This window comes from Centropristis striata, chromosome 15 (assembly GCF_030273125.1).
Source record: "Centropristis striata isolate RG_2023a ecotype Rhode Island chromosome 15, C.striata_1.0, whole genome shotgun sequence".
NCBI lineage: Eukaryota > Metazoa > Chordata > Actinopteri > Perciformes > Serranidae > Centropristis > Centropristis striata.
The window spans coordinates 20,108,012-20,133,559 of NC_081531.1; the positions used below are offsets into that span (position 1 = coordinate 20,108,012).

General features: G+C 38.4%; 1 protein-coding gene and 1 long non-coding RNA gene across 4 annotated transcripts; both read right to left on the bottom strand.

The window, feature by feature from the left end:
* Positions 1-1,748: 1,748 nt before the first annotated feature.
* On the bottom strand, positions 1,749-7,217 carry LOC131987116 (uncharacterized). The gene is made up of 3 exons (XR_009395737.1): positions 7,084-7,217; positions 2,976-3,099; positions 1,749-2,015 (listed from the first exon to the last, which is right to left on the bottom strand). It is a non-coding gene; the product is annotated as an uncharacterized LOC131987116 (long non-coding RNA).
* Positions 7,218-11,732: 4,515 nt separating this feature from the next.
* LOC131986584 (15-hydroxyprostaglandin dehydrogenase [NAD(+)]-like) lies at positions 11,733-25,218 on the bottom strand. Of its 3 annotated transcripts, none has more exons than XM_059351615.1 (7): positions 24,557-25,218; positions 24,013-24,136; positions 23,627-23,733; positions 23,277-23,373; positions 22,398-22,474; positions 21,291-21,448; positions 11,733-12,289 (listed from the first exon to the last, which is right to left on the bottom strand). In XM_059351615.1, exons 1-7 carry the CDS (start codon positions 24,647-24,649, stop codon positions 12,172-12,174), a joined length of 774 nt encoding a protein of 257 aa, XP_059207598.1. In that variant the 5' UTR covers positions 24,650-25,218; the 3' UTR covers positions 11,733-12,171. The 3 variants fall into 3 exon arrangements, with proteins under 3 accessions (XP_059207598.1, XP_059207596.1, XP_059207597.1); XM_059351613.1 differs by lacking the exons at positions 21,291-21,448; positions 22,398-22,474; positions 23,277-23,373; ... (1 more) ...; positions 24,013-24,136; positions 24,557-25,218 and adding exons at positions 12,470-12,627; positions 12,826-12,902; positions 13,484-13,580; ... (1 more) ...; positions 15,247-15,370; positions 16,295-16,433 and having other exon boundaries at positions 11,857-12,289; XM_059351614.1 differs by lacking the exon at positions 11,733-12,289 and adding an exon at positions 20,363-21,079 and having other exon boundaries at positions 24,557-25,203.
* Positions 25,219-25,548: the final 330 nt, after the last annotated feature.

A 25,548-nucleotide genomic window follows, 5' to 3' on the forward strand; every position in this document is an offset into this window, starting at 1 on the left:
AGCTGAGGGGGAGAGTGGACCACCCACACCAGGACACAGAGTACCGTATGGTGGTAATATTATTATATTATTACTATATTATATATAGGAATTGACATATTGACGACACAATTATAGTGGTGTTGTGTGTGTGTGTGTGTCTCTTGTATCTGCTCTGTCTGTGTCTGCCTCATCTCCATGGTCATCGAAGGTAAATCCCCTTCCCCATATCAAATGACATTAATCCACTCTGAATTGCATGCTTTGCTGCTCACGGATATTGCTACTGTTGATGATTGTGACAATGCAGAAGACGAAGACATCTTTTAGTTGACCTCTTGGATGAGAGGTCAAAAGGGGGATTGAGGGGTGGAGAGGGGGCAGAATCAAATCTGTTAAAAAACAGATTTGGTTCATCTGCCCAGCCCTTGTCAGCGCTGGCTTGGTGTCTCCCCACTCCTTTCCCATGGCCCGAGATGTTCTGTAGTCCTCTTCAGACGTCCCTGGTGTTGTTCTGCTCCAGCCGCTCCTCTAGCTTCCTCCTGTAGCAGGGCTTCCCCCTCCTGATCTTCAGCCGGAGTTCCTTCTGGACTCTGCGCAGCTCCTCTTTATCCCCCGATCTAAAGACCCTCTCCTTCTCGTTCAGCAGGGCCTTTATCTCGGAGGTCACCCAGGGTTTGTTGTTAGGGAAACACCGTACCAGCTTGGAGGGCACAGTGTTCTCCACACAAAAGTTGATATAGTCCGTAATGCAGTGGGTCAGACTGTCAATGTCGTCACTGCGGGGGCTGCAGAGTGCTTCCCAGTCTGTTGTTTCAAAACAGTCCCTGAGCCTTGCACTGGTCTCCTCAGACCACTCCTTCACAGAGTTCTGCTCAGGTGGCTGTCTGGCCACCATGGGGGTGTAGTCTGAGATGAGGTGGACAAGGTTGTGATCTGAGCGACCCAGTGGGGGGAGGGGGGATGAGGTGTATGCATTCTTGATGTTTGCATACAGTAGGTCCAACGTTTTATTGTCCCTGGTGTGGCATTTCACGTACTGGGTGAAGGTGGGGAGAGCAGAGGACAAGGAGGCATGGTTGAAGTCCCCAGAGATGAGGATGAGGGCTTGAGGGTGCTGGGTCTGTAGCTGAGAGACGACAGAGTGGATCAGATCTGTAGCTGCGGTAGCATCGGCCGCGGGGGGGGGATGTAAACAGTTATTGCGAGAACACTGCTTAGTTCTCGCGGGAGGTAGTAAGGCCGAATGCTAACAGCTAGCAGCTCAATGTTTAATGTTCTTAATCCTGCTCACTGATTTGTGGTACACAGCAGAAACAAAGATTTGGAAAAAAAAAAAAAACAGCATTATCAATGAACATAGTTAACAGCACATCTACTCATGCACAGACTTGGACACATCATCAGTGTTGTATCCTAGACTCACTGGGTGTTTCGGGTCTTGCAACAGACACCCTCATCCAGGTGACCTGACCGACTTGATCCAAGTCTCAGCCTATGTCCAAGTGGCATGCTCCGCCCACTACAACCACGATTTTTGTGGTAAATCGGTTCCTTTATGCTCTACACATTTACCAGTTTAACAGTGACACCCATTAGTCTTCACATGAAATCTGTTAGAAAAATATCTTGAGGAAACCTTGAAAATGGATAATCTGACACCAACTGATAATCCTCACCATTTTTCTGCGCAGATCGTTGATGGGGAAATGATGAGCAGGAGGACGTCCAAGTTTTCAGTTTAACATCATTTTATTACAATACGTCAAGAAATGTGCAGTTACAGAGCTCTGGGTCCAAAACTCCATGTCCCTGATACACACAGACGGGTTTCAGTTCATGAAGTCTGAACCCCGTCTAATTTCCCTGAACCCATTAAATACTAACAATGGTTTACTAAACATGCTGGTAGATTTCTTCCAGGAAGTTCCGCCTTCTTGATCCGCTGATTCGCCAGTCTTAATCAATACAAGCCAAGGACACGTCATGCCACCTGGGCAACAATCTTGCTGCCCGGAACAAGGCCGTGCCCTGACCTGCTAACAAACTTGTTATGAATAACATTCTGCCTTGTTATGTCTTACAGAGATATAACAGTAGACAAAGGATTTTCACTGTCTTACATGGATTCTAAAGTCTGAAAAATATGAAATACAATATATTCTTTGTGATTATAGAATCTTAATCAGTTTAAGCAAATGGAATATATGTAATTAAAGTAATCACAGTTCAATCAAAATCATTTTTTTTCTGGTGAACCTTCCTTACCGCCATGGCTCGGGTGAAGCCGACCACTAGCTACATATGTTTTTTGTGAAGAAAAATGAAGAAATAGCATTGTAAGAGCGATATGAAAAACTGTTAAATATGCTTTTCTACAGAAATCTTCCTGCGTTTTTAATATGGGAGTCAATTGGGCTGTTAGTGCGTGTTGGTGGCGCATCTGTGTGTCCTACACTCAAACTATAAATCTCTGACAGCTTTACCAGAGGATTGTGAGTGATAAGATACATTTTCCTACGTTTCTATGTATAAATTATTTCTGTAGAGTGGAATTTGCGGCTTGGAGCGCAGTTTTCAAATTTATTTTTGGAAATTTTTTTCTCTCCCTCTACACTCTGCGTGATGATGTCACACACTCTGACACGAACATTCCATGCAATACACACCCATTATAATCTCAGAATTTCTCCAAAAATGATCATGGTCATTGAACAGGGATTAATAAAAAAAACTATATGACCTATCGAAACGTGGATTAATACAACAATTCATAAATGGAGTCTCTAGGTGAAATTATGCCGGAGAAGAAGACGTTTGAAAATCTCCAATTATTGTTCTTTTTCAGTTTTGTACAAAGAAATGTACAACATTGTCATGTTGGGATTAGCTTAATGCATTTCAAGATATGTTTGTCTTTTGCAAAAAACAGAACAGTACATCCCCTACTTTCACACTCCATTTGTAAAGTGCGTGTGTGCGCGCGTGTGTGTTACCTTTAAACTGTTCCTCTGATTCAACATTACAGTTCAGGAACAAAGTCCTCTCCTGTCCACATTCTTTATCGAGGGCTTCTTTTAAATTCTTTCCTGCAGTTTCATTCACATCAAAGAGGACTACCTGTACAGGTGAAAGAACATCAGATTTACACAATAAAACTCCCGATCACCGATTTTTAAAAAGACTGACCTGCCGATTCTGATTTTGGCCAATACCGTTTTTTTTTTTTTACTCACAGCTGAACCTTCAATGTTTGAATCTTATTTTATTGAAAAATAACACAGCAGTATTTTTCTTTAACAAATATAGGAAATCACAATGCCTGAGGTAATAAAATATTGAACTTAAAATAAATAGCAACAATTTACAGGACAAACTAACAGAAGAACTGCAAACATAAATAAAGTGTCCTGAGTTTTTTTGCCGGAGGCCGGCTCATTAGCCGCTCGTTAAGAAGAGTAAGAAGGAGTCGCTGGATTTGGCTCTAGTCGTTTTCTTGAAAAATAGTTGCTAACGGGGTCTGAAAAGTTACTAAATTTAGCTACAAAGTTGGGAGCACTGCTTCGCCTGACTGCAGTCAAGTGAGCCGTCATTCGCTTCTCCGTGGTCAAGCCAGCCGTCCCTATATAATGTAGTGCACCCGTATTGTGATATTTACGGTAAATTCACTGAAACTGCTCCAAGCGAGCTGACATGAAGGATAAACACTTTACTGTCATTCTTTATCACCTTTTTTCAGTATAAAACTCTTACCAGCAGAGAGGAGATGAAGTATTAACGTTACATCAACACACCATGTGAAATAATCAAATTATGTCGTACCGAAAATTTATTTTTTGTGTCCACGTGCGGTTTTCAGTTTTTACAATAAAGTATTACACAACCAGGCCCAAATATCAGATAAATATGGAAATAAGATTAATTGCATGATATTCACAGAGAAGTTCACTTTATTTTGTAAAATGCCTTTAGATATAGACTGTACAGTAAAATATTACATTATATTAAAATTAATTAAAATTAAACTGTCTGTTTCCAGTCACTAATTTCACTGCAGATTCATTCCACAGGACTTCAGGTATATTCTAACAAATTAACAGGACTTTTAACTGTGGACATTCATAATAAAATGCACTTGAATATTTACTGTACATTAAAAATATTATATTAAAAATTAATTGAAATTAAACTGTCTGTTCCCAGTCACAAATTTTACCGCAGATTCATTCTACAGGACTGCAGGTATATTCTAACAAATTTACAGGACTTTTCACTGTGGAAATTCATAATAAAATGCATTTGAATATTTACTGTACAGTAAAATATTACATTGTATTTCAAAAAATTCATAAAAATTAAACTGTCTGTTTCCAGTCACTAATATCACTGCAGTTTCATTCTACAGGACTTCAGGCATATCCTCACACATTTATAGGACTTTTCACCGTGGAAATTCATAATAGAATGCATTTGAATATTTACTGTACAGTAATATATTACATTAAAAATGAATTAAAATTAAACTGTCTGTTTCCAGTCACTAATTCCACTGCAGGTTCATTCTATGGCACCTAAGGTATATTATCACACATTTACAGAACTTTTCACTATGGAAATTCATAATAGAATGCATTTGAATATTTACTGTACAGTAAAATATTACATTGTATTTTTAAAAATTCATTGAAATTAAACTGTCTGTTTCCAGTCACTAATTTCACTGCAGGTTCATTCTACAGGACTTCAGGTATATCCTTACACATACAGGACTTTTCACTGTGGAAATTCATAATAAAATGCATTTGAATATTTACTGTACAGTAATATATTACATTAAAAATTAATTTAAATTAAACTGTCTGTTTCCAGTCACTAATTCCACTGCAGGTTCATTCTATGGCACCTAAGGTATATTATCACACATTTACATAATATTACATAAAAAATTAATTAAAAGTAAAGCCTGTAAGTTTGTGAGAATATACCTGAGGTCATGTAGAATGAACCTGCAGTGGAATTAGTGAATGGAAAGTTTAATTTTAATAATTTTTTAATGTAATATTTTACTGTACAGTAAATATTCAAGTGTATTTTATTATGGATTTCCACAGTGAAAAGTGCTGTGAATTTGTGATAATATACCCGAAGTCCTGTAGAATGAATCTGCAGTGGAATTAGTGACTGGAAACAGACAGTTTAATTTTAATTAATTTTTTATGTAATATTTTTAATGTACAGTAAATATTGAAGTGCATTTTATTATTAATTTCCACAGTGAAAAGTCCTGTTAATTTGTTAGAATATACCTGAAGTCCTGTAGAATGAATCTGCAGTGAAATTAGTGACTGGAAACAGATAGTTTAATTTTAATTAATTTTTAATGTAATATTTTAGCGTACAGTAAATATTGAAGTGCATTTTATTATGAATTTTCGCAGTGAAAAGTGCTGTAATTTTGTGATAATATACCTGAAGTCCTGTAGAATGAACCTGCAGTGGAATTAGTGACTGGAAACAGACAGTTTAATTTTAATTATTTTTTTATGTAATATTTTTACGGTACAGTAAATATTGAAGTGCATTTTATTATGAATTTCCACAGTGAAAAGTGCTGTAATTTTGTGAGAATATACCTTAGGTGCCATAGAGTGAACCTGCAGTGAAATTAGTGACTGGAAACAGACAGTTTAATTTTAATTAATTTTAATATAATGTAATATTTTACTGTACAGTCTATATCTAAAGGCATTTTACAAAATAAAGTGAACAGTTCTGTGAATATCATGCAATTAATCGTATTTCCATATTTTTCTGATATTAGGGCCTGGTTGTGTAACACTTTATTCTGAAAACTGAAACAACAAATACATTTTCAAACGACGCAATTTGATTATTTCACATGGTGTGTTGATGTAACGTTAATACTGCATCTCCTCTCTGCTGGTAAGAGTTGTATACTGAAAAAAGATGATAAAGAATGACAGTAAAGTGTTTATCCTTCATGTCAGCTCGCTTGGAGCAGTTTCAGTGAATTTACCGTAAATATCACAATACGGGTGCACTACATTATATAGGGACGGCTGGCTTGACTACGGAGAAGCGAATGACGGCTCACTTGATTGCAGTTTCGCCTGTGGGGGGTTATTATCGAGGTAGATAAGATGTAGATAAGATCGGTTTGACGTAGAAGAATCGACCGATCGCCGATCCCGCAAACTTAAGGAAATCGGCACCGATCGATCGATCGGTGCACCCCTAGCTAAAACTAATGCAGTCTTGGAATAAAACAGTGTGACATATGTTGTATTTTTATTCTTGTTTTATTTTATATATTTATAATTATCTTTTCTTTTTTTACTTTTATCTGTACTTATTTCTGTCCCTGCTGCTGCCACACCTTTATTAATCCCCTGGGGGTAAATAAAGGCTTATGCTACCTTATTGCTTAATATTATCTGAACTCACTGAACCTGGTATTTGAATGTACTTCAAAAACAGTAGTCAAGTCCCAGGATAGAAGCCACGGATTGGTTACACCTATATAGGTAATATCACACCAGGCTACCAATTACATAACATTCGCAGTATGAAGCTCTCTTAAATGGGTATATAAATATTTTTTGTTGCAGTAAAAAGATGGAAATAAATGTTTGGCAGTTTAATCTGTAATTAAATTAATAAGCCTGAAGGTCATTTGTGTTAATAATTAATAAAAAAAAAAAAGGCAAGCACAATTAGAACATTTCAAACATTTTTCTTCATTTACATCAACTTAAACAAAAAAATGTTTCTCAACTATGCTTATACTTTTAACTCATGCTGAAATATTCTTACAATATTTTTGGTTTCAAAGTTAAGAGCGGAGTAAACATTTAAAGTCTCAATTCCATACTAAAGTAACTGCATCATTGAAAAATGCAAAAATATGAATAACCACTGGGAGACAGAAGGGTCAAATAAACAAAGTGGAGTAAAATTACAATATATCCCTGTAAAAATATCAGTCTCCTATCAAGTACTGTAACTCTGCCACTGTTTGCATAATATAATGGTTTGCATGCTATAAATATATTCTGGTAACCACAAGATCACAATAAACTTTACCTTGGCACCGTTTTTCAGGAGTATTTCCGTTATTGCTTTTCCTATCCCCATCGCTGCTCCAGTCACTACTGCAGTTTTACCATTCAATGCCATTTCAGATGTTCAGTTAGAAGCAGTGCTTAGCTGTAGGATCCCTGCAGGAAATATTAGAGGGATGAATGGAGAGAAGTCAGTGCTTTTAAACTGGATCCAGAGGGCACTTGAGCCCCGCCCCCACAGGAGGGGAAACCAATCCATTGACTGAAGAGAGTAAGAAGGATCCTTTCTGTTCATTCCGTCAATAGCAAACACCAGAAACACAGGGCTTGAAGACTTCCGGCGCGGTGCTGGAAATCCGGCTCGGGATTTTTTCGGTGTTTTTTTTTTTTTTTTTTAACCGTGTTTAAAACCCTTAGTTAGTTAGATCTGGGTAAGACCGGGGAGGCGGCATTACGGTGGATAGCGTATAGCCTGCCGGAGAAGAAGAAGGCGGCTCATCGGCGAGCGTGCTTTAGACCCACGTCATTACTATTTCTCAAGAAAGTGACTGGAGACAAATCCAGCAACTCCTTCTTACTCTCTTTTTAACGACCCGCTAAGGAGCCGGAGGCCGGCTCGTTAAGAAGAGCCGCCATTAGCGGCAGTTAGCTCTGTAGCAGTACAGTGTGTATGTGCTGCTGCTGCAGGAGAAACAGCGATCTGTTTGTTTACAACAAGCACCGGACACTCTGTGCGCAGTTAGCGTGTACCGTTTATTCAAGATCACTATGTTTATGATCAGCGAGACACTGTGCATAATAATTAGCCATGCTGCTTTGTTTATGATCATTTGCTGTGCACAGTTAACTACGGCGAAAACCATACGACACCTCCAGAGTTTCTAAATCGCTCTGGGGGCCAACTTGTAGTGGAGACACGCAGAGTGAGCGGACATTAGAGAGGGTGTGGCATGAGACTTTCCCGGTGGTAGCCGAAACACGGCTATACGGTCCGTGCGTGCGCTCTCCCACATTTCCACCGGGCGCGGAACGGCTCCGCCGCGGGTTTGCTCCGTCCTCTGCCCGGCGTCAGTTCCCACCGGGCGCTTAACGGCAGCGTAGCGAGCCAGCCGTATACACGCGAGATAACGAGAACACGCGATAATCCTGACCATACGGGAGACCGCGAGATCCCGTGATGAACTGTGTATAAGGTAAACAACAACAACAACATACAGCTTACTTTGCTTCTCCGACGTGGAAGATCTGTTGATCTGACCATCTATCCTTATAGAAAGAATGTTATGTCATCAGTGGCGCCTCCATGGTTGAAAAAGCGCTCTAAAGTGCCTCTAGAGTGGTGAAAACAAGAGGAAGTGCCTTATTGGCTGCCCTTTGCACGTGCAAAAAAATATTTGGTGCCCTCTAGATGTTTGCTCTCATTTAGCTCTCAAAGTGCACAAAATAGATGCATTTTACTTAAAAATGTACAAATTTTCTCCCGGGGGGGCATGCCCGCAGACCCCCCTGGATGGTTTGGTTCGATACTTTTAATTGTCAGTACCATATCATTAATTACTTTGATCTGGATCTCCTTTTAACTTCATGCTAATATTTCATCATACATGATGCATCAGAGCTTTTTGCGTGCTTGTGGGGCCCCATGTTGTGCAGAATGGGCCCTTTTTATTTTTTCACCCCTGCCCTTCTAACAGTTAGAGTCCGCCACTGTATGTCATAAATTGATGACGTTCCACTTCAACAATCCGACTCTTGTCATCCATGTCTCCGACCCTCTGAGACCCTTTGATTGATTGATTGATTGATTGATTGCTGATCTGGTGCCAAGACGCAATGTTGATGTGAAGTTGTTTTAGGCTGCATAAACTGCGTATTGTTTTATTTTGAAAGGATTCTGTATTTTCATCTCGTTAACAAGAATGTTTCTGGTAGTCATAGCGGGTGCTAAAATAATCATATCCTTAGTAGGATCCCTGCAGGAAATATTAGAGGGATGAATCGAGAGAAGTCAGTGCTTTTAAACTGGATCCAGAGGGCAAATAAGCCCCGCCCCCACAGGAGGGGAAACCAATCCATTGATTGAGTAAGAAGGATCCTTTCTGTTAATTTCGTCAATAGCAAACACCAGAAACATGTCTAAAAGCTGCTGTGTGGTGAACTGCACTACTGACAGGGTGAAGAAGCCAAAACTAAGTTTTTAGAAACTAAAAACTATGTTTAATATGGAAATGTTGGCCTCTGAAAAGTATGTCCATCTATATGCACTCAATACTTGGTAGGGGCTATTTGACTTGAACTACTGGAAATTGGATGTTTTGGGTTCACTTTTGGTGAGTTTTCATGTAGGCCTACAGTTTATGGGTTATGGGTCAAGAATTATTTTATTTAAAGGGAAATTACTTCATAAAAACAATGATAATGACTGATAAAAACCCCATCCTGCAGGTCTCCTTCCAGTTAGGTGCTGTCCTGTCTATTCAGCAGCTAAGCATGGAGTGATCGGCTTCACTCGAGCCTTTGCGGTAAGAAAGGTTTTCTTATGTTTACTGATCAAAAAAGAACTGCTTGAATTTCTTTTCTCTGTAATACTTATACTTGTATTATACATTGTGCCTGTGAGCTGTTGAAGCTTAATTGTGTGAATGTGTCTTTTACCAGGCTACCTCCGCCGGCGCAGGCTACGGTATACGGATCAACGCTGTTTGCCGAGTTATCCAGATCTTTTAGTTCTCTCACCGTCACCACTTTTGCACTTTTGGGAGGTCCATTCAGCCGTATCAGGACCTTGCAGTTTCTTGTCCATGTTGCTTGGATTTTATTCTGTTTTCTTAGAATGCGTGCCTCCCTGGCAATTTCAGCATTCTTTTTTGTAAGGTGTTCATTCAGGTATACTCCAGTCCCGGTCAGCTTCTTGCCCTGTTTCAGTGAATCAGTTTTGCTCTCTTTCCGAATTATGATAACAGGCTTTTGATCTGCTGTACTTTCTGGGTAGTGTGTGACATGCCGAGATATTACTCCTTGCGCTGGAAATATCCCTGGACTCAAAGAACTGCATAACTTGTTGTTCCAATGTTTGTAACTCGGGTCGGGGCTTCCTCACCTTTGTTTGTGGCAACTGCCGCCCTGGCGTATGTTTGGTGCTTTGTTTCCAGTCCAGAAATGACCAGGTCTTCCATTCACGTGTATTGTTCCAGATTTTCGATTCTTTTCTCCATATCGTGGATTTTCCTATCTTGTTCTTTGATGATTGTTTTGAGGTACTTCACCTCATTCATCAGCTCGATGAGTTTGGTCTGCTGTTTGGAGACGTTGCTTAACTCTTCACTCATAAACAACAGTGATTTCCTGATTTCTTCCATTTCCTCATCAATCACGTTTTGTTTGTTTGGTTTGGGTGGCATTTTGCCGATTTTACTAAAGTCTTTTAGTGACTTTTATGGTAATTTTTCACCAGCATGAAACGCCGGTGGTGTGTAGGCGGTGTTTGTAATGTTACAGCATTACGTCGTTTTATACAACTTGTTGACATGTTTTATTTTGTGTTTAGTAAGATCTTATACTTTATGTAGGCTATTTATGAATGTACTGTATGTAAAAATGATTGTATTTCATATATAAATTTTTATTTTTTGTATTTATTTATATTTTTTTATCTTGTTAACTATTCTGATTGTGAATTTGCTTTCTTTAAGTTAAAAAAAAGGTCAAAGACGAAGCTATTTGTTTTCTTGTGAGTATATACACTACACTGGCGATGTAAGAGGGGGGCGCCACCTAAAATCTAGGGTGCCAGATTGGCCATAGACTGTATATTAATAATGGACGTAGTCACCGTGACGTCACCCATTGGTTTGTGGACTGCCCGTTGGAAGCCTCGAGTTCAGCGTTACACTCGTCGCCATCTTGCGTCGCCATCTTGTTTCCGATACGCGGAGCAGACCATTATTGGACTGTAGAGGAGCGAGAGGGATCTGACGACACTGACTACACGCCTCTCTACACCGGCAACCCGACTGAGAGAAGCTGCTGCTAATTCATGTTAGCATTAATTGGAGCATTAGCTGAGATGTTAGTTTTGGCTAGCAAAAAAACAAAAACAAAATGTATCTTTCTTCCCTCAGAAAACTGAGCAGCGACTCCTTGGAGTGTCTGTTAGTCCAGCCAAACACTGAACAAGGCATTTTTACTGAACAAAACGTTCAAATAAACTGTCATTAAGTGAAAATACAGTGTGAAAGGGTCAAAGTTATGAGACCAAATCGGCAAACGTCCTCTTTTCTATCTATATAACGTTATATATAACTTTATTGACACGCTGCCGTGGATACGCATTGTTCTGCTTCTCTCCTGGTGACGGCTCGCCTTGTCAGTGACCTGTCAATCAAAGCTAGAAACACCCCAAATCATACTCTTTATCTTCTATTTTCTTCTAAATGGGGCCATTATTAGAACTATTGACATCAAATTGTCTTGAAGATGATTTTTTTACTAGCAATTGAGACCATAATGTTGTCCTGAAAATTTTTTCTGAGGTAATAAATCAAGTGAGAAGTTTTCAAATTTTGCACTGAAATGAATGGGCAGATTTTTTTGCAGCCAAACTTAGCACCCCCTACTGGAATTTTCGGTGACTTGCAGGCTTAATGCACTTCCTGGTTGGCCTCCATGCTCAGACACGGAGATTGCCGCCTGGTTAGGGCCGGGCCTCAGCGATTCTCAAACTGCATTGGCAGTCTGCCACAGGGTATTAGACACGTTTTCATATTCATTCATTTAAACATTTTTACAAAAGGCTTCACAGATCAACATATATTTTATATTTGACATCTATAACAGTTTAAAGATTACCCTTTTCAATCTAACAAATGTATAACTCTTAGAATCTGAAAGTATGTTTAATAAATCTGTAATATCTCTCTAATACATATCTCATATGCTCTTCTTTCACATAAATAAGACTAGAAGTTTAACAAATAGGCTTCATCATGTTACTACAAAAGACATACATGAGGGGCATAAAATTGAGAACCTCTTGTTTAGATTCACCATGTTGACATGTTGACTTATATTATTTTAGCTAAACATTCTTGTCTGTTTTACACAAGAGCTATTAGAAATGTGAAGGAAAAGCCACATATTCTTTTCCTCTCGGGGTCACCATCAGGGCCTGTCCATTCTTCGTCTCATCAGTCACCAGCTCCAGCAGGGCCTCGGCCACCTCAGACACACTGAGATAAACAGGTACAGTGACTTTAATTAATATGCATCTGTTTGACTAATTTCTTGTCGAAAAATATCTTATGTTACAAACAAGAAAAAACCTTACTCATTGTTTTTTTAGGTGCTATTCTTCCAGTGTGAGACTAAATACCAACTTTAACAAAACATCACAAGCAGAAAAGACTCACTTTAAAACCCCAATCTTATCTACTAATGCTTGGGTTGCAGGAGCCAGGTGGATGAATTGCCCCATTTGGGAAGGAAGGCTGGAGAAGAGCTCAGTTTGGACAAAACTCGGGCAAATGAAGTTTAACCGAATACCGTAACCTGATGCAGTAGAGGCCTCCTAGTGAAAGACATACATAAACAAAAAGTGTATATCTTCTCAAAATGTTATTAATCAATCTCTTCCAAATATATCACAATGAAAATGAAACCACAATTAACAGAGGATTATGTCTGAAAACAAAGTTATTCCAACTTTATGGGCGACCGTGTAGTTGCTTTAATCTGCCTGAATTTTTTTCTGGTGAACCTTCCTTACCGCCATGGCTCGGGTGAAGCCGACCACTCCGTACTTAGTTGCTGTATAGACAGGACAGCTTAGTAGGGGACCAATACCTGCAGGATGAAGGTTATATAAGTCAGTGTGAGGATTCAATCCTGACTAACAGGGATGCCGAAAATTTAACACTGTCTTTTATTTTCATGCAACATTGTATGGGCTTTGCAGTGAGGCCATGATATTACCAAAAGGCAAACAAATTAAATTATGAATGCTTTATAAACTTACTTAAAGCTATATTGGATGTAGAGTTTCTACATACCAACAATCCTGGGACTGGTTGCATAAAACACCTCGTGTTTGGAGCTTAAGGTTTAATTTCTTCTTAGCTAAGGGCCTTACCGAAGAGTAACTTACTAAAAATTACTTCACAGTGTTCGGCGGAGGTGTAAGGGTGTTTGAAACACGGTGAAGCACACTATTGACCTCAGGACATTAAATAGCTTGTCAAGTAGTGACTGGAAAGACCCCGCGGTATAAAAACATAGAGCAATCTTAAACTGTCTTCAAGAGATCAGGTGCAAAATAGAGGGACACAAATTGACTGCTGTTCTATTTTTCTTTAGGGATGCAAAGAGTGCTGTTTTCTATTCATGGAAATCAATTTAACACATATGCAGTACATGGTGTGTTTTACCTGCAATGGACGCAGTGTTGACGATGACCCCTCCCCGACCTCCACTCAACTTGCTCATGTGCTCCAGAGCCAGGTAAGTCCCTCTGATAACACCCATCTGAAACACAGACAAATGTTGTCAAATGAATCACAGGAAGCTGAATAGGTAACGGTTGCCAAATAGTTTCCTCACACTCTCCCGAAATGAAAGAAATGTAAATGTTTCTGTTGGTGGTGCAAACAGTAACTCATGAAACACTGCAACTATATCTGTTGTGGTGTCATTTCATGTGTTGGAGAAGTGCAACCGCATAAGTAATGGCAAAATTACAACCAGATGCAGTTTTTTTTACTCTGTCTTCTACTTACAAGGTTTATGGAGACCGTTTTCTCCCACATGGCCTCATTCAAGATGCCAGCGTTGTTGCACAGAATGTCTATTCCTCCGAATGTTTTGGCGCTTTTCTGCAAGGCAGCTTGAGAACAGAGAAGAAAACAGTTAGTAGTTAACTTTTCATTCCATAACCAGGGTCTCTTATATTCAACAAAAAGGTAACATTGTGCTGACATATAACATGATATATGCAATCCAACAAATAAATGTACAACAACTGAATATATCATTTAATCTTTGTCAAATAAAAAGAATTCTTATGTATTTTATTTTTCACCGCACCAACAGCCTAAGTTAGGGTGACCAAACGTCCTCTTTTGCCCGGACATGTCCACTTTTTACGTCCTGTCCGGGGCGTCCGGCCGGGTTTTATAAATTCACGAAAATGTCCGGTGTTCACTGTTTTTCATAGGACCAGTACACGTGCACGTAAATTGACCGGCGCTTTGCACACAATTTTGCGAGATGTAATTACCAAGAGGCTGCCTTGTGGGCGGGTCAGCACCGAGCACACACACACAGAGAGCAGAGCAGACAGAGGGCAGATCGAACAGCGGAGCAACATTGCACGGGAAATGCCGAAGCGTAAGTGCAGCTTCACAGATGAACTGCAAAAAAATGTTTCCGACGTACCATCCCGGTCGGGACAGGTGGGAGGTGAAGTGCACCGTGTGCAATGCTGACATATATGTCTCAGTGTCTAATAAAGGTGCTGGAGATCTCAAAGCTCAAAGCTCAAAGACAACTAAAGATGAAAAGTATAGATCCTTTTTGTTTGTTAAGTTAGTATCTTTGTGAGACTCTTCTATTATTTATCTTATTGCAGTTATTAAGAGATATATTGTTGAAGCTAGATTTTCTAACAGAAGAGTTCATATTTAGAACATTATTTCATATTATTTATTCATTTATTTGAAAAGAGTCTACGAGAGCTATTATTTTGTTACAAGTTTTTACAGATTTCATTTTATTTTATTACAGAAGTTAATTTTGCACCATTGAAGCATAATAAAGCATGTTCATCAACCTCCGAGAAGCCTGTCTGAATTTGTGTCTCGAGGTCGTGCCAATTGTCCTCTTTTTTGGAAATCAAAATATGGTCACCCTAGCCTAAGTGGAAAAAGAACCTTGAATTAAACTACCTTAACTTACATGAAGGCCACAGGGTGTTTGTCTTCTCCTATAATATACGTAACTATAATGTTATGTAATTCCCTTATATATTATGCATTACTCTTATCTGAGGTGTGGTTCTCCAGCTGCAATTGAAAGTTCTATTCAGAACAGAATGTCCCTGCTTTCATGTTATCTGACATGTTGTGTGTGTGTGTGTGTGTGTGTTAGAGAGAGAAAGACAGAGAGAGAGAGAGATAGTTTGTTTTTGTGTTACCTTTAAACTGCTCCTCTGATTCAACATTACAGTTCAAGAACAAAGTCCTCTCCTGTCCATATTCTTTATCGAGGGCTTCTTTTAAACTCTTTCCTGCAGTTTCATTCACATCAAAGAGGACTACCTGTACAGGTGAAGGACCATCAGATTTACACGTTAAAACTAATGCAGTCTTGGAATAAAACAATCTGACATATTTTGTATTTCTATTCTCATTTTATTTTATATATTTCTAATTATCTTTTCTTTTTCTTTTTTTTTTTTACTTTTATCTGTACTTATGTCTGTCCCTGCTGCTGCCACACCTTTATTTATCCCCTGGGGGTAAATAAAGGCTTATGCTACCTTATTGCTTATCTTATCTGAACTTACTGAACCTGGTATTTGAATGTACTTCAAAAACAGTAGTCAAGTCCCAGGATAGAAGCCACGGATTGGTTACACCTATATAGGTAATATCACACCAGGGTATTGTTTATGAAAAGTGGGCTACCAATTACATAACATTTGCAGTATGAAGCGCCCTTAAATGGATATATAAATATTCTTTGTTGCAGTAAAAAGGTGGAAATAAATGTTTGGCAGTTTAATCTGTAATTAAATTAATAAGTCTGAAGGTCATTTGTGTTTATAATTGATTTCTTTAAAAAACAGGAGGAAGCCCAGTAAGAACATTTCAAACATTTTTCTTAATTTACATCAACTTGTGTAAAAAAAAATGTTTCTCAACTATGCTTATACATTTAACTCATGCTGAAATATTCTTATAATATTTTTGTTTTCATTTATTTTAAAAGGGGAATAAACATTTAAAGTCTCAATTCCATACTAAAGTAACTGCATCATTGAAAAATGCAAAAATATGAATAACCACTGGGAGACAGAAGGGTCAAATAAACAAAGTGGAGTAAAATTACAATACATCCCTGTAAAAAATATCAGTCTCCTATCAAGTACTGTAACTCTGTCACTGCCACTGTTTGCATAATATAATGGTTTGCATGCTATAAATATATTCTGGTAACCACAAGATCACAATAAACTTTACCTTGGCACCGTTTTTCAGGAGTATTTCCGTTATTGCTTTTCCTATCCCCATCGCTGCTCCAGTCACTACTGCAGTTTTACCATTCAATGCCATTTCAGATGTTCAGTTAGAAGCAGTGCTTAGCTGTAGGATCCCTGCAGGAAATATTAGAGGGATGAATGGAGAGAAGTCAGTGCTTTTAAACTGGATCCAGAGGGCACTTAAGCCCCGCCCCCACAGGAGGGGAAACCAATCCATTGACTGAAGAGAGTAAGAAGGATCCTTTCTGTTCATTTGGTCACTAGCAAACACCAGAAACATGTCTAAAAGCTGCTGTGTGGTGAACTGCACTAACAACAGGGTGAAGAAACCATAACTAAGTTTTTCAAAAACTTACCTGAAAAACTGAATTTTTAGGAGGACTTAGGTGGATACAGACGTATACGGACTTAGGACATTAGCAGTACAATGGGGAAACTGTGCAATCCTGAAAAAGTATATTTAACAGTAACGTACCTATGCAGTACATTTTGTAAGTGAGTTAGCAGATACATAAAGTCAGTTACAGATAACTTATCCTTTCTGGTTCTCATAGCAGGTGCTAAAATAATCATATCCTCCTGACTACCAGGAAAAAAAATATTGTCCCATCAAATTTTTTTTTAAATTCCCCAATCTTTGTAAGGTAATTAGAATACTGAAAACATTTTTTTTGAAAAAAAAGTTGTTTTTTTTAAGATATCATGTGTCCACTGCAGTGGACATCGGAACGCCATACATGTGAAATGGAACCTTCATGGCAACTAGTTAATCTCATAGAAAATATCAAAAAGTCAACATGAGAATGAGTTGAACATCCAAATAACTGCTTATCATTACTTTTGCTTTGTTGTGCTTTTAAGACATCCACAGCGGGCATCGGAACGCCGTATGTGAAACTGAATCTTGATGGCAACCAGTTAGTCACAAAGAAATACCAGGGTTTAACATCCACGTAACTGTCCATCATCACTTTGGTTTTGTTTTGTTTTGCTTTGCTTTGTTGTGCTTATTTGGTATGATATTTCAAAAAGCAATCCCCCTTCTTGGAAACACAAAGGAATACCTTGCACTTCATGCACATCACGTATGTTTTGCTCTTGTAGTCGGATCTGCGACACCTTGATGCATGTGTTTCATCCACCATCTCCTCAATAATCTCTTCACACTCTCTCGAAAAGAAAGAATTGTAAATGTTTCTGTTGGTGGTGCAAACAGTAATTCATGAAACACTGCAACTATATCTGTTGTGGTCACCACCAGATGCATTTTTTTTACTCTGTCTTCTTACGAGGTTTATTCAGACTGTTTTCTCCCACATGGCCTCGTTTAAGATGCCAGCGTTGTTGCACAGGATGTCTTTTCCCAAAAATGTTTTGGCGCTTCTCTGCAAGGCAGCTTGAGAACAGAGAAGAAAACAGTTAGTAGTTAGCCTTTCATTTTATAGCCAGATTTGGCTTTTCCTCTTATATGGCCTATTATTACCCTGTTAGCAGGGTATCCTTCACTTTAGAGCAGCAACAATTAGTCAGCTAAGCAATGAGTGTATCACCAGAAAATGACAACAACCTGACCTCCTCCTCTACTTAACTTACATTAAGGCCTCAGGGAGTGTGTTTTCTCCTTTAATATACATAACTTAATATTACGTAACTGTAAATACCTCATATCTCATTTAAATTTGGGGTGTGGTTCTCCGGCTGCGATTGAAAGTTTAACTCAAAACAAAATGCCCCTGCTTTGTTATGACTCATGGTATCTGACAAACATCTGGGACAAAAATTGTATAAACAACTCTGCATGTGTTGCTGGGATTTATTAGCTTTGTGCATTTGAAGACATGTTTATCCCAACAAATGAGATTCCAGCTGTTTTTCTATCAACAGTACCTCCCCCACTTCCAAACCCCATTCATAGTGTGTGTGCGTGCGTGCGTGCGTGCGTGCGTGTGTGTGTGTGTGTGTTACCTTTAAACTGCTCCTCTGATTCAACATTACAGTTGAGGAACAAAGTCCTCTCCTGTCCATATTCTTTATCGAGGGCTTCTTTTAAATTCGTTCCTGCAGTTTCATTCACATCCAAGAGGACTACCTGTACAGGTGAAGGACCATCAAATTTACACGCTAAAACTAATGCAATCTTGGAATAAAGCAGTCTGAAATTTTTTGTATTTGTACCATTTACCTTCTTTTCTGACCTTATTGCCTTACCTTTTCTGACCTTACCGAACCTTGTATTTGAGAGTACCTTGTGTCAATGATTCATTTGGAAAGAAATGTAGTGCAGTTAGAAGATTTCAAACATTTTTCTTCATTTTCATTTAAATTTCATTTAATTGAGATAGATTTGTTTTGTAATAAAATCGATTTACAGTGAAATCATGCTGAAATATTCTGACAATGTTTTTGTAACTCAAGTGTGAATTTCAGTACAGTATCGATTATTGTAACTCTGCCACTGTTTGCATAATGTAATGGTGTGCATGTTATAAAAAACATTATTGTAACCATAAGATCACAATAAACTTTACCTCGGCACCGTATTTCAGGAGTATTTCTGTCATTGCTTTTCCTATCCCCATCGCTGCTCCAGTCACTACTGCAGTGTTACCATTTAATGCCATTTCAGATGTTCAGTTAGAAGCAGTGCTTAGCTGTAGGATCCCTGCAGGAAATATTAAAGCAGGGATGGGCAACTGGAGGCCCAGGGGCCGACTGTTGCAATACTAATAAACATACATTTGCATAAATCAAGCATATGTGTCCTTTTCCATGTTGATAGGAGTATTAAAAACTTGAAAAATTTAGAACAGATAAAATATGTGTAATTAATTTGTGATTAATCGCGAGTTTACTATGGACAATCATGCGATGAATTGTGATTAAATATTTTAATCGATTGACAGCCCTTACTCAAATACATAAACTTTAATATGGAGTTAGTCCCCCTTTTGCAGCTATAACAGCTTGCACTCTTCTTGGAAGGCTTTCCACAAGATTTCAGAGTTCTGTGGGAATTTGTACCCATTCATTCAGTAGAGCATTTATGAGGTCAGGCACGGATGTTGGACAAGAAGGCCTGGCTTGCAATCTCCGTTCCAGTTCATCCCAAAGGTGCTCGATGGGGTTAAGGTCAGGGCTCTGTGTGGACCAGTCAAGTTCTTACACACTGAACTCATCAAACCATGTCTTTTTGGACTTTGCTGTGTGCATTGGGACACAGTCATGTTGGAACAGAAAAGGGCCTTCCCAAAACTGTTGCCCCAAAGTTGGAAGCATATTATCAGCCAAAATGTGTTTTTATGCCAAAACATTAACATAGCCCTTCACTGGAGATAAAGGGCCTTGCCCAAACCCTGAAAAACAGCCCCATATCATTATTCCTCCTTCACTCTTCAGCTATGGCATCAGCAGAGCGACTTTTACACACCATGAGCCTTAGCAGTCGTTGACCCTGATCTGTGATTTTATGTGGTCTTCTGCTTCGTGGCTGATTTGCTTTTGTTCCTAAACGCTTCCACTTTCTAATAACATGACTTACATTTGACCGTGGAATATCCAGCAGGAATTACATTTCCCAAACCCTCTTACTGCAGTGGTAGCATCACAGTACCACGCTTAAAGTCACTGAGCTCTTTTGAATGACCCATTTTGCATCACAAATGTTTGCAAATGGAGACTGCATGGCTAGGTGCTTGACTTTGTACATATCTGTAGCAAGGGTCTGATTGAAACACCTGAATTCAGTTAATAACAAGTGTGGCCAAATATTTTTGTCCATATAGTGTACATATAGGCAAACTCAGTTACAAACATACATAAATATATAAAACTATGCAGTATTAAGTACCTTAGCTTGCTAACTAGCTAACATTAGTTTGCTAACAGCCAACTTGTCCTTTCTGGTAGTCATAGCGGGTGCTAAATTAATCATAGGACGTGCCTAAAGAAGTGGGGGGAACAACTCAAAAGTGTCTTGTGTGAAGTACAACATAATTATAATGACATAAATCATTTAAAAAAAATGACGAATGCAAGTTGAATTTCTCTGATGTATCATTTTTTAATTGTAATGAAATGGAATTCAATCATACAACACTCTTTCAAGTGCCCACACGTTCCATGCATATTGGGGGTCTTTTACAACCTCTCCTGTCCTCTTTCTGCAATGTGAACAGCCTTCTGTTCTGTCCTATTTTCTTTTCTTTATATTTTTTGACACAAACGTTTTTGTCGTCTAAGGATGTCGGAGCAATTTTTACAAAGTAAGGCACAAGGGTTAAATGATTGGCAAACACGTGAAAACCAGCACAAGATGCAAATGCATACAGCTTAGATGAGCAATTCTCTAACTGCAGTAACAGTCTGCCACAGGGTATGAGACACGTTTTCAATCTGACAAATGTATAACTCTTAGAATCTGAAGGTATGTTTAACAAATCTGTAATATATCTATACTACATTTCTCATATGCTCTTCTTTTAGACAAGAGTAGTGTAACAGTGTAACAAATAGGCTTCATGAAATTACTACAAGAGATGTACATGAAGGGCATAAAATTGAGAACATCTTGTTTAGACCTCCCATGGACATTGTGCCGACCTACATTATCTTAGCTAATCATTCTTGTCTGCTTTACAGAGAGAGCTATTAGAAATGTGAAGGAAAAGCCACAAATTCTTTTCCTCTCGGGGTCACCATCAGGGCCTGTCCATTTTTCGTCTCATCAGTCACCAGCTCCAGCAGGGCCTCGGCCACCTCAGACACACTGAGATAAAAAGGTACAGTAACCTTAATTAATATGCATGTATTTGACTAATTTCTAGTCAAAATATCTTTTTACATAGTACGTATGTATTACAAACAAAAAAAGACATTATTCATTGTTGTTTTTTTAACTCAATTTTGAGTTGCTATTTTTTACCAGTGTGAGGCTAAATACCAACTTTAACAAAACGTCACAAGCAGAAAAGACTCACTTTAATAACCCAATCTTATCTGCAAATGCATGGATTGCTGGAGCCAGGTGGATGAACTGCCCCAATCGGGATAGAGGACCAGAGAAAAGCTCAGTTTGGACAAAACTCGGGCAAATGGCGTTAAACCGTATGCCGTAACCTGATGCGGTAGAGGCCTCCTAGTAAAAGACACACATGAACACACATTTAAGCTTCAAATATTTAGAGACACAATACATTATACAAGCACAAAGGGGACAAGCTGTCTCATTCTGTATTACAGTCATTTAATTAAAATAAACAGCCAAACCCAACCTGTATGTCAAATCAGTTACTGGGTCGAAGTAGTGCATAGACTCTTATAAAGAGTAGTATAAGTTAGCTATTTTGTGATATAAAAATGTCATGACAGAGCTATAAAGTATATCAGCATTATTTGCAATGAATAGTTTAATCGACCTTTTGTACACAGATTTGACCAACATGACCTAAAAAAAACCCCAAAAAACAAGACCATCAGCGAGAAGATTGGCTATTTCTACATAATTATTCTTAACTGTCACTGAGTTTGATTTTCTGCAAATTAGACAAAACGACCTGAAGACCCTTTTGTTGTTTTCAAAATTGCAAGTGTTTTCTTTTCTTTTTACTTGAAGTATGTACTGCTGCAGAAGTACATAATGTTGCATGAAGTGTGCATATAACAGGGACATACTTCTTTGTCATTACATTTCGCCTTAAACGGTGACCCTTTGGTTCATATGCTGCAAAGAGGATTGTGGGTCAGAACAGCTTGAAAAGCATTTTTCCAGGCAAAGGTTGGCAGTGTCTGCATGTTGGCCAGTTAAACTGAAGCAGAAGGAGACTTTCCTTTAGATTTTTTTTCTTCTTTTCTTTCAGATTTTTTTCTCATTGCTGTGCATTCTACAAAGAAAGAAAGTGTTTAAGAGAGAAAAATAGCATTAAAAACAATTTGCTTCTTTTTTTTTCACTCGCTTCTATGCGTAATGCTTGCCAGAAACACTACCTCTTTTGTCCACAGGGGGCCACCATAGTCAACACAAAATGAAAGTTTCTTTAAATTGCCTTAATCTTCCTGATTTTTTTCCCCTGGGAAACCTTCCTTACCGCCATGGCTCGAGTGAAGCCGACCACTCCATGCTTAGTTGCTGTGTAGACAGGACAGCTTAGTAGGGGACCAATACCTGCAGGATGTAGATTATATCAGTCAGTGTTAGGGTTTAATCCTCACTAATAGGAATGCACAAAATTCAACACTGTCTTTTATTTTCATGCAGCAATGTTAAGCCCGGGGCTAAGGAAAATATTAACTTGTAACGTGCAACTTATTTGCAAAACAAATGTTTTTTGCACCACATAACCAATCTTATGTACAGTAAATAAATCAATATGTTTCTGTTCTGTGCAGATCTTTTAACCATCTGACATTTTTTGCTGACTTTTACAAAAGCAGTTAATAATAGAGACACAAGTACTGTTAATTCCACGCATCTGCACAGCGTAGCAGTGAGAAGAGTTTCTGGTTGTATTCTAAACAATATTTAAAAGCTATTAAAGTCATAGCTAGAGCTAGCTGTACAACTTAAATTCCCCATAGTCAAGAAATTATCATGTCTGTGCTATTTTTAATCAGGAACGTGTAGTATATTTTATGTTACAAGTGTAATATTCTATGTTACTTTTAGTGTAAGTCTTTTACTAAAGGGCCCCAGTCTGACCTTTTGTTAAGAACAGAACTGTAACAACTGGTTTAAACCAGAATAATGTACTGTAGGATCTGGGATTTGTCAGAGAGTAGAGGCTGTAGAAGCAGAAATATAAACAAGTATAGGTTGTAGATTTGGCAGCGTGCTTGTTCCCGGAAAACGTGCCCAAGCGTTTTCTCACTCAAGAGAGGTAGTAAATTTACACTACAAACGCAAAGAGTGCTGTTTTCTTTTAATGGAAAACCAAACAAACACATATGCAGTACATGGTGTGTTTTACCTGCAACGGACGCAGTGTTGACGATGACCCCTCCCCGACCTCCACTCAACTTGCTCATGTGCTCCAGAGCCAGGTAAGTCCCTCTGATAACACCCATCTGAAACACACACAAATGTTATGGAATGAATCACAGGAAGCTGGATGTTAAACTGATGCTAAAAAGTTTCCTCACACTCTCCCGAAAAGACGGAAATGTAAATGTTTCATTTTGGTGGTGGAAACTGTAAGTCATGAAACACTGCAACTATATCTGTTGTGGTGTAATTTCCTGTGTGTGGGAGCAGTGGAACCGGTTAAGTAATGGCCAAATCACAACCAGATGCAGTTTTTTTACTCTGTCTTCTTCTTACAAGGTTTATGGAGACCGTTTTCTCCCACATGGCCTCATTCATGATGCCAGCGTTGTTGCACAGGATGTCTATTCCTCCGAATGATTCAGTGCTTTTCTGCAAGGCAGCTTGAGAACAGAGAAGAAAACAATAAGTAGTTAACTTTTCATTTCATTACCAGGTCCAGCTCTTCTCCTTATATTCTACAAAAAGGTGACATTCTGCAGACATATAACATGATATATACAATCCAAAAATATAAAACAACATAATATATAGCCTAAGTGAAAAAAATTACAGAAAGTGAGATTCCAGCTAATTTCCTCTGAATAGTACCTCCCCCACTTATACACTTTGTTTGCTAAAGTGAGAATGTGTGTGTGTGTGTGTGTGTGTGTGTGTGTTACCTTTAAACTGCTCCTCTGATTCAACATTACAGTTGAGGAACAAAGTCCTCTCCTGTTCATATTCTTTATCGAGGGCTTCTTTTAAATTCTTTCCTGCAGTTTCATTCACATCCAAGAGGACTACCTGTACAGGTGAAGGACCATCAGATTTAAACACTAAATCTAATGCAGTCTTGGAATAAGAAAGTGTAGTCCTGTTAAAACATTTCTACCATTTTTCTTTATTTACACCAACTTGTGTAAAATAATGTTGTAAAACTAAGCTTATGTTAGGCAGAAATAGATTACGATTTTTTGTTTTTTGTAATAAGATCAATGTACACTAAAGTCACGCTGAAATATTCTGACAATGTTTTTATTTTAAAACAAAATAAACAAAATTTCTTCTTTTCAAAATAGCAAAAATATGCAAAACCACTGGTAGGGGAGTAGAAATTAAAACTTTTTCCTAAAAAAAAAAAAAAAAAAAAAAAAAAAAGAGTACAATATCTTGAAAGTACCATGAAATCTATGTTGTTAATCACAAGATCACAATAAACTTTACCTTGGCACCGTTTTTCAGGAGTATTTCCGTCATTGCTTTTCCTATCCCCATCGCTGCTCCAGTCACCACTGCGGTTTTACCATTTAATGCCATTTCAGATGTTCAGTTAGAAGACAAGCAGCGCTCAGCTGTAGGATCCCTGCAGGAAATATCAAAGTGATGTATCCAGAGAAGTGAATGCTTCCAAAGTCACACCGCCCATCGCCCGGATAGCGTCGAAACATGCGGAAAATGAGGACATAACACAGATTTTACAGTTTGAAACTGAATGTAGGCGTGTTTTGGAGGGTGAGGGGTAGGTCTTACAGCAAGAGGGTCTAATACAGTTCAATATGTTTTTCATCAAAAGTTGATTGAGAAGAGAAAAGTGTTGTTTTCGGGGGGAGCAATTTGGTTGAGGACTAACAAACAGCCAGCCATGCCCATCATACATGTGCATCCGTCAATAATTTTACAATTTTACAGAAAACTTGCAATTCAATCAGTGTACATGGACGTCACATGTAAGTGTATACTGAACACAATCAAATACTATTTCTGCTTCAATGAGACGCCCTTTTCAATTTGGCATATCCCTGTTGCCAAGTAGGCTATATGTCAATAACATCTTCACAAATCACATAATTCAATTTATGTGGGCGCTATGCAGCATCGATAACAAACCTGCAATAGTTAAAATGTTTAATCCGTAATAGCTTGTTGATGGATTAAATGTATGCCGCATTTAAGAGTGTTTCATTGTACCTCTAAAAACTATAACCACTTGGATATTTTGTACCTCTGTTTACAAAAGGCAGCACACAGCTGCCACGTTTTTCAATGGAGTTTGGAATGACTGTGCCACTGTCGACAGACGCGCTCTATTTATATGACCACTAGATGGAGGTATATTGCTGTGTTAGTTATTTTTCAGACTTACAGCTGTTTTATGTTTGTATGTCCATGCAGTCTTCATATTTTTTCTTCATATTTTTAGGGGAGCAAACGTAAGA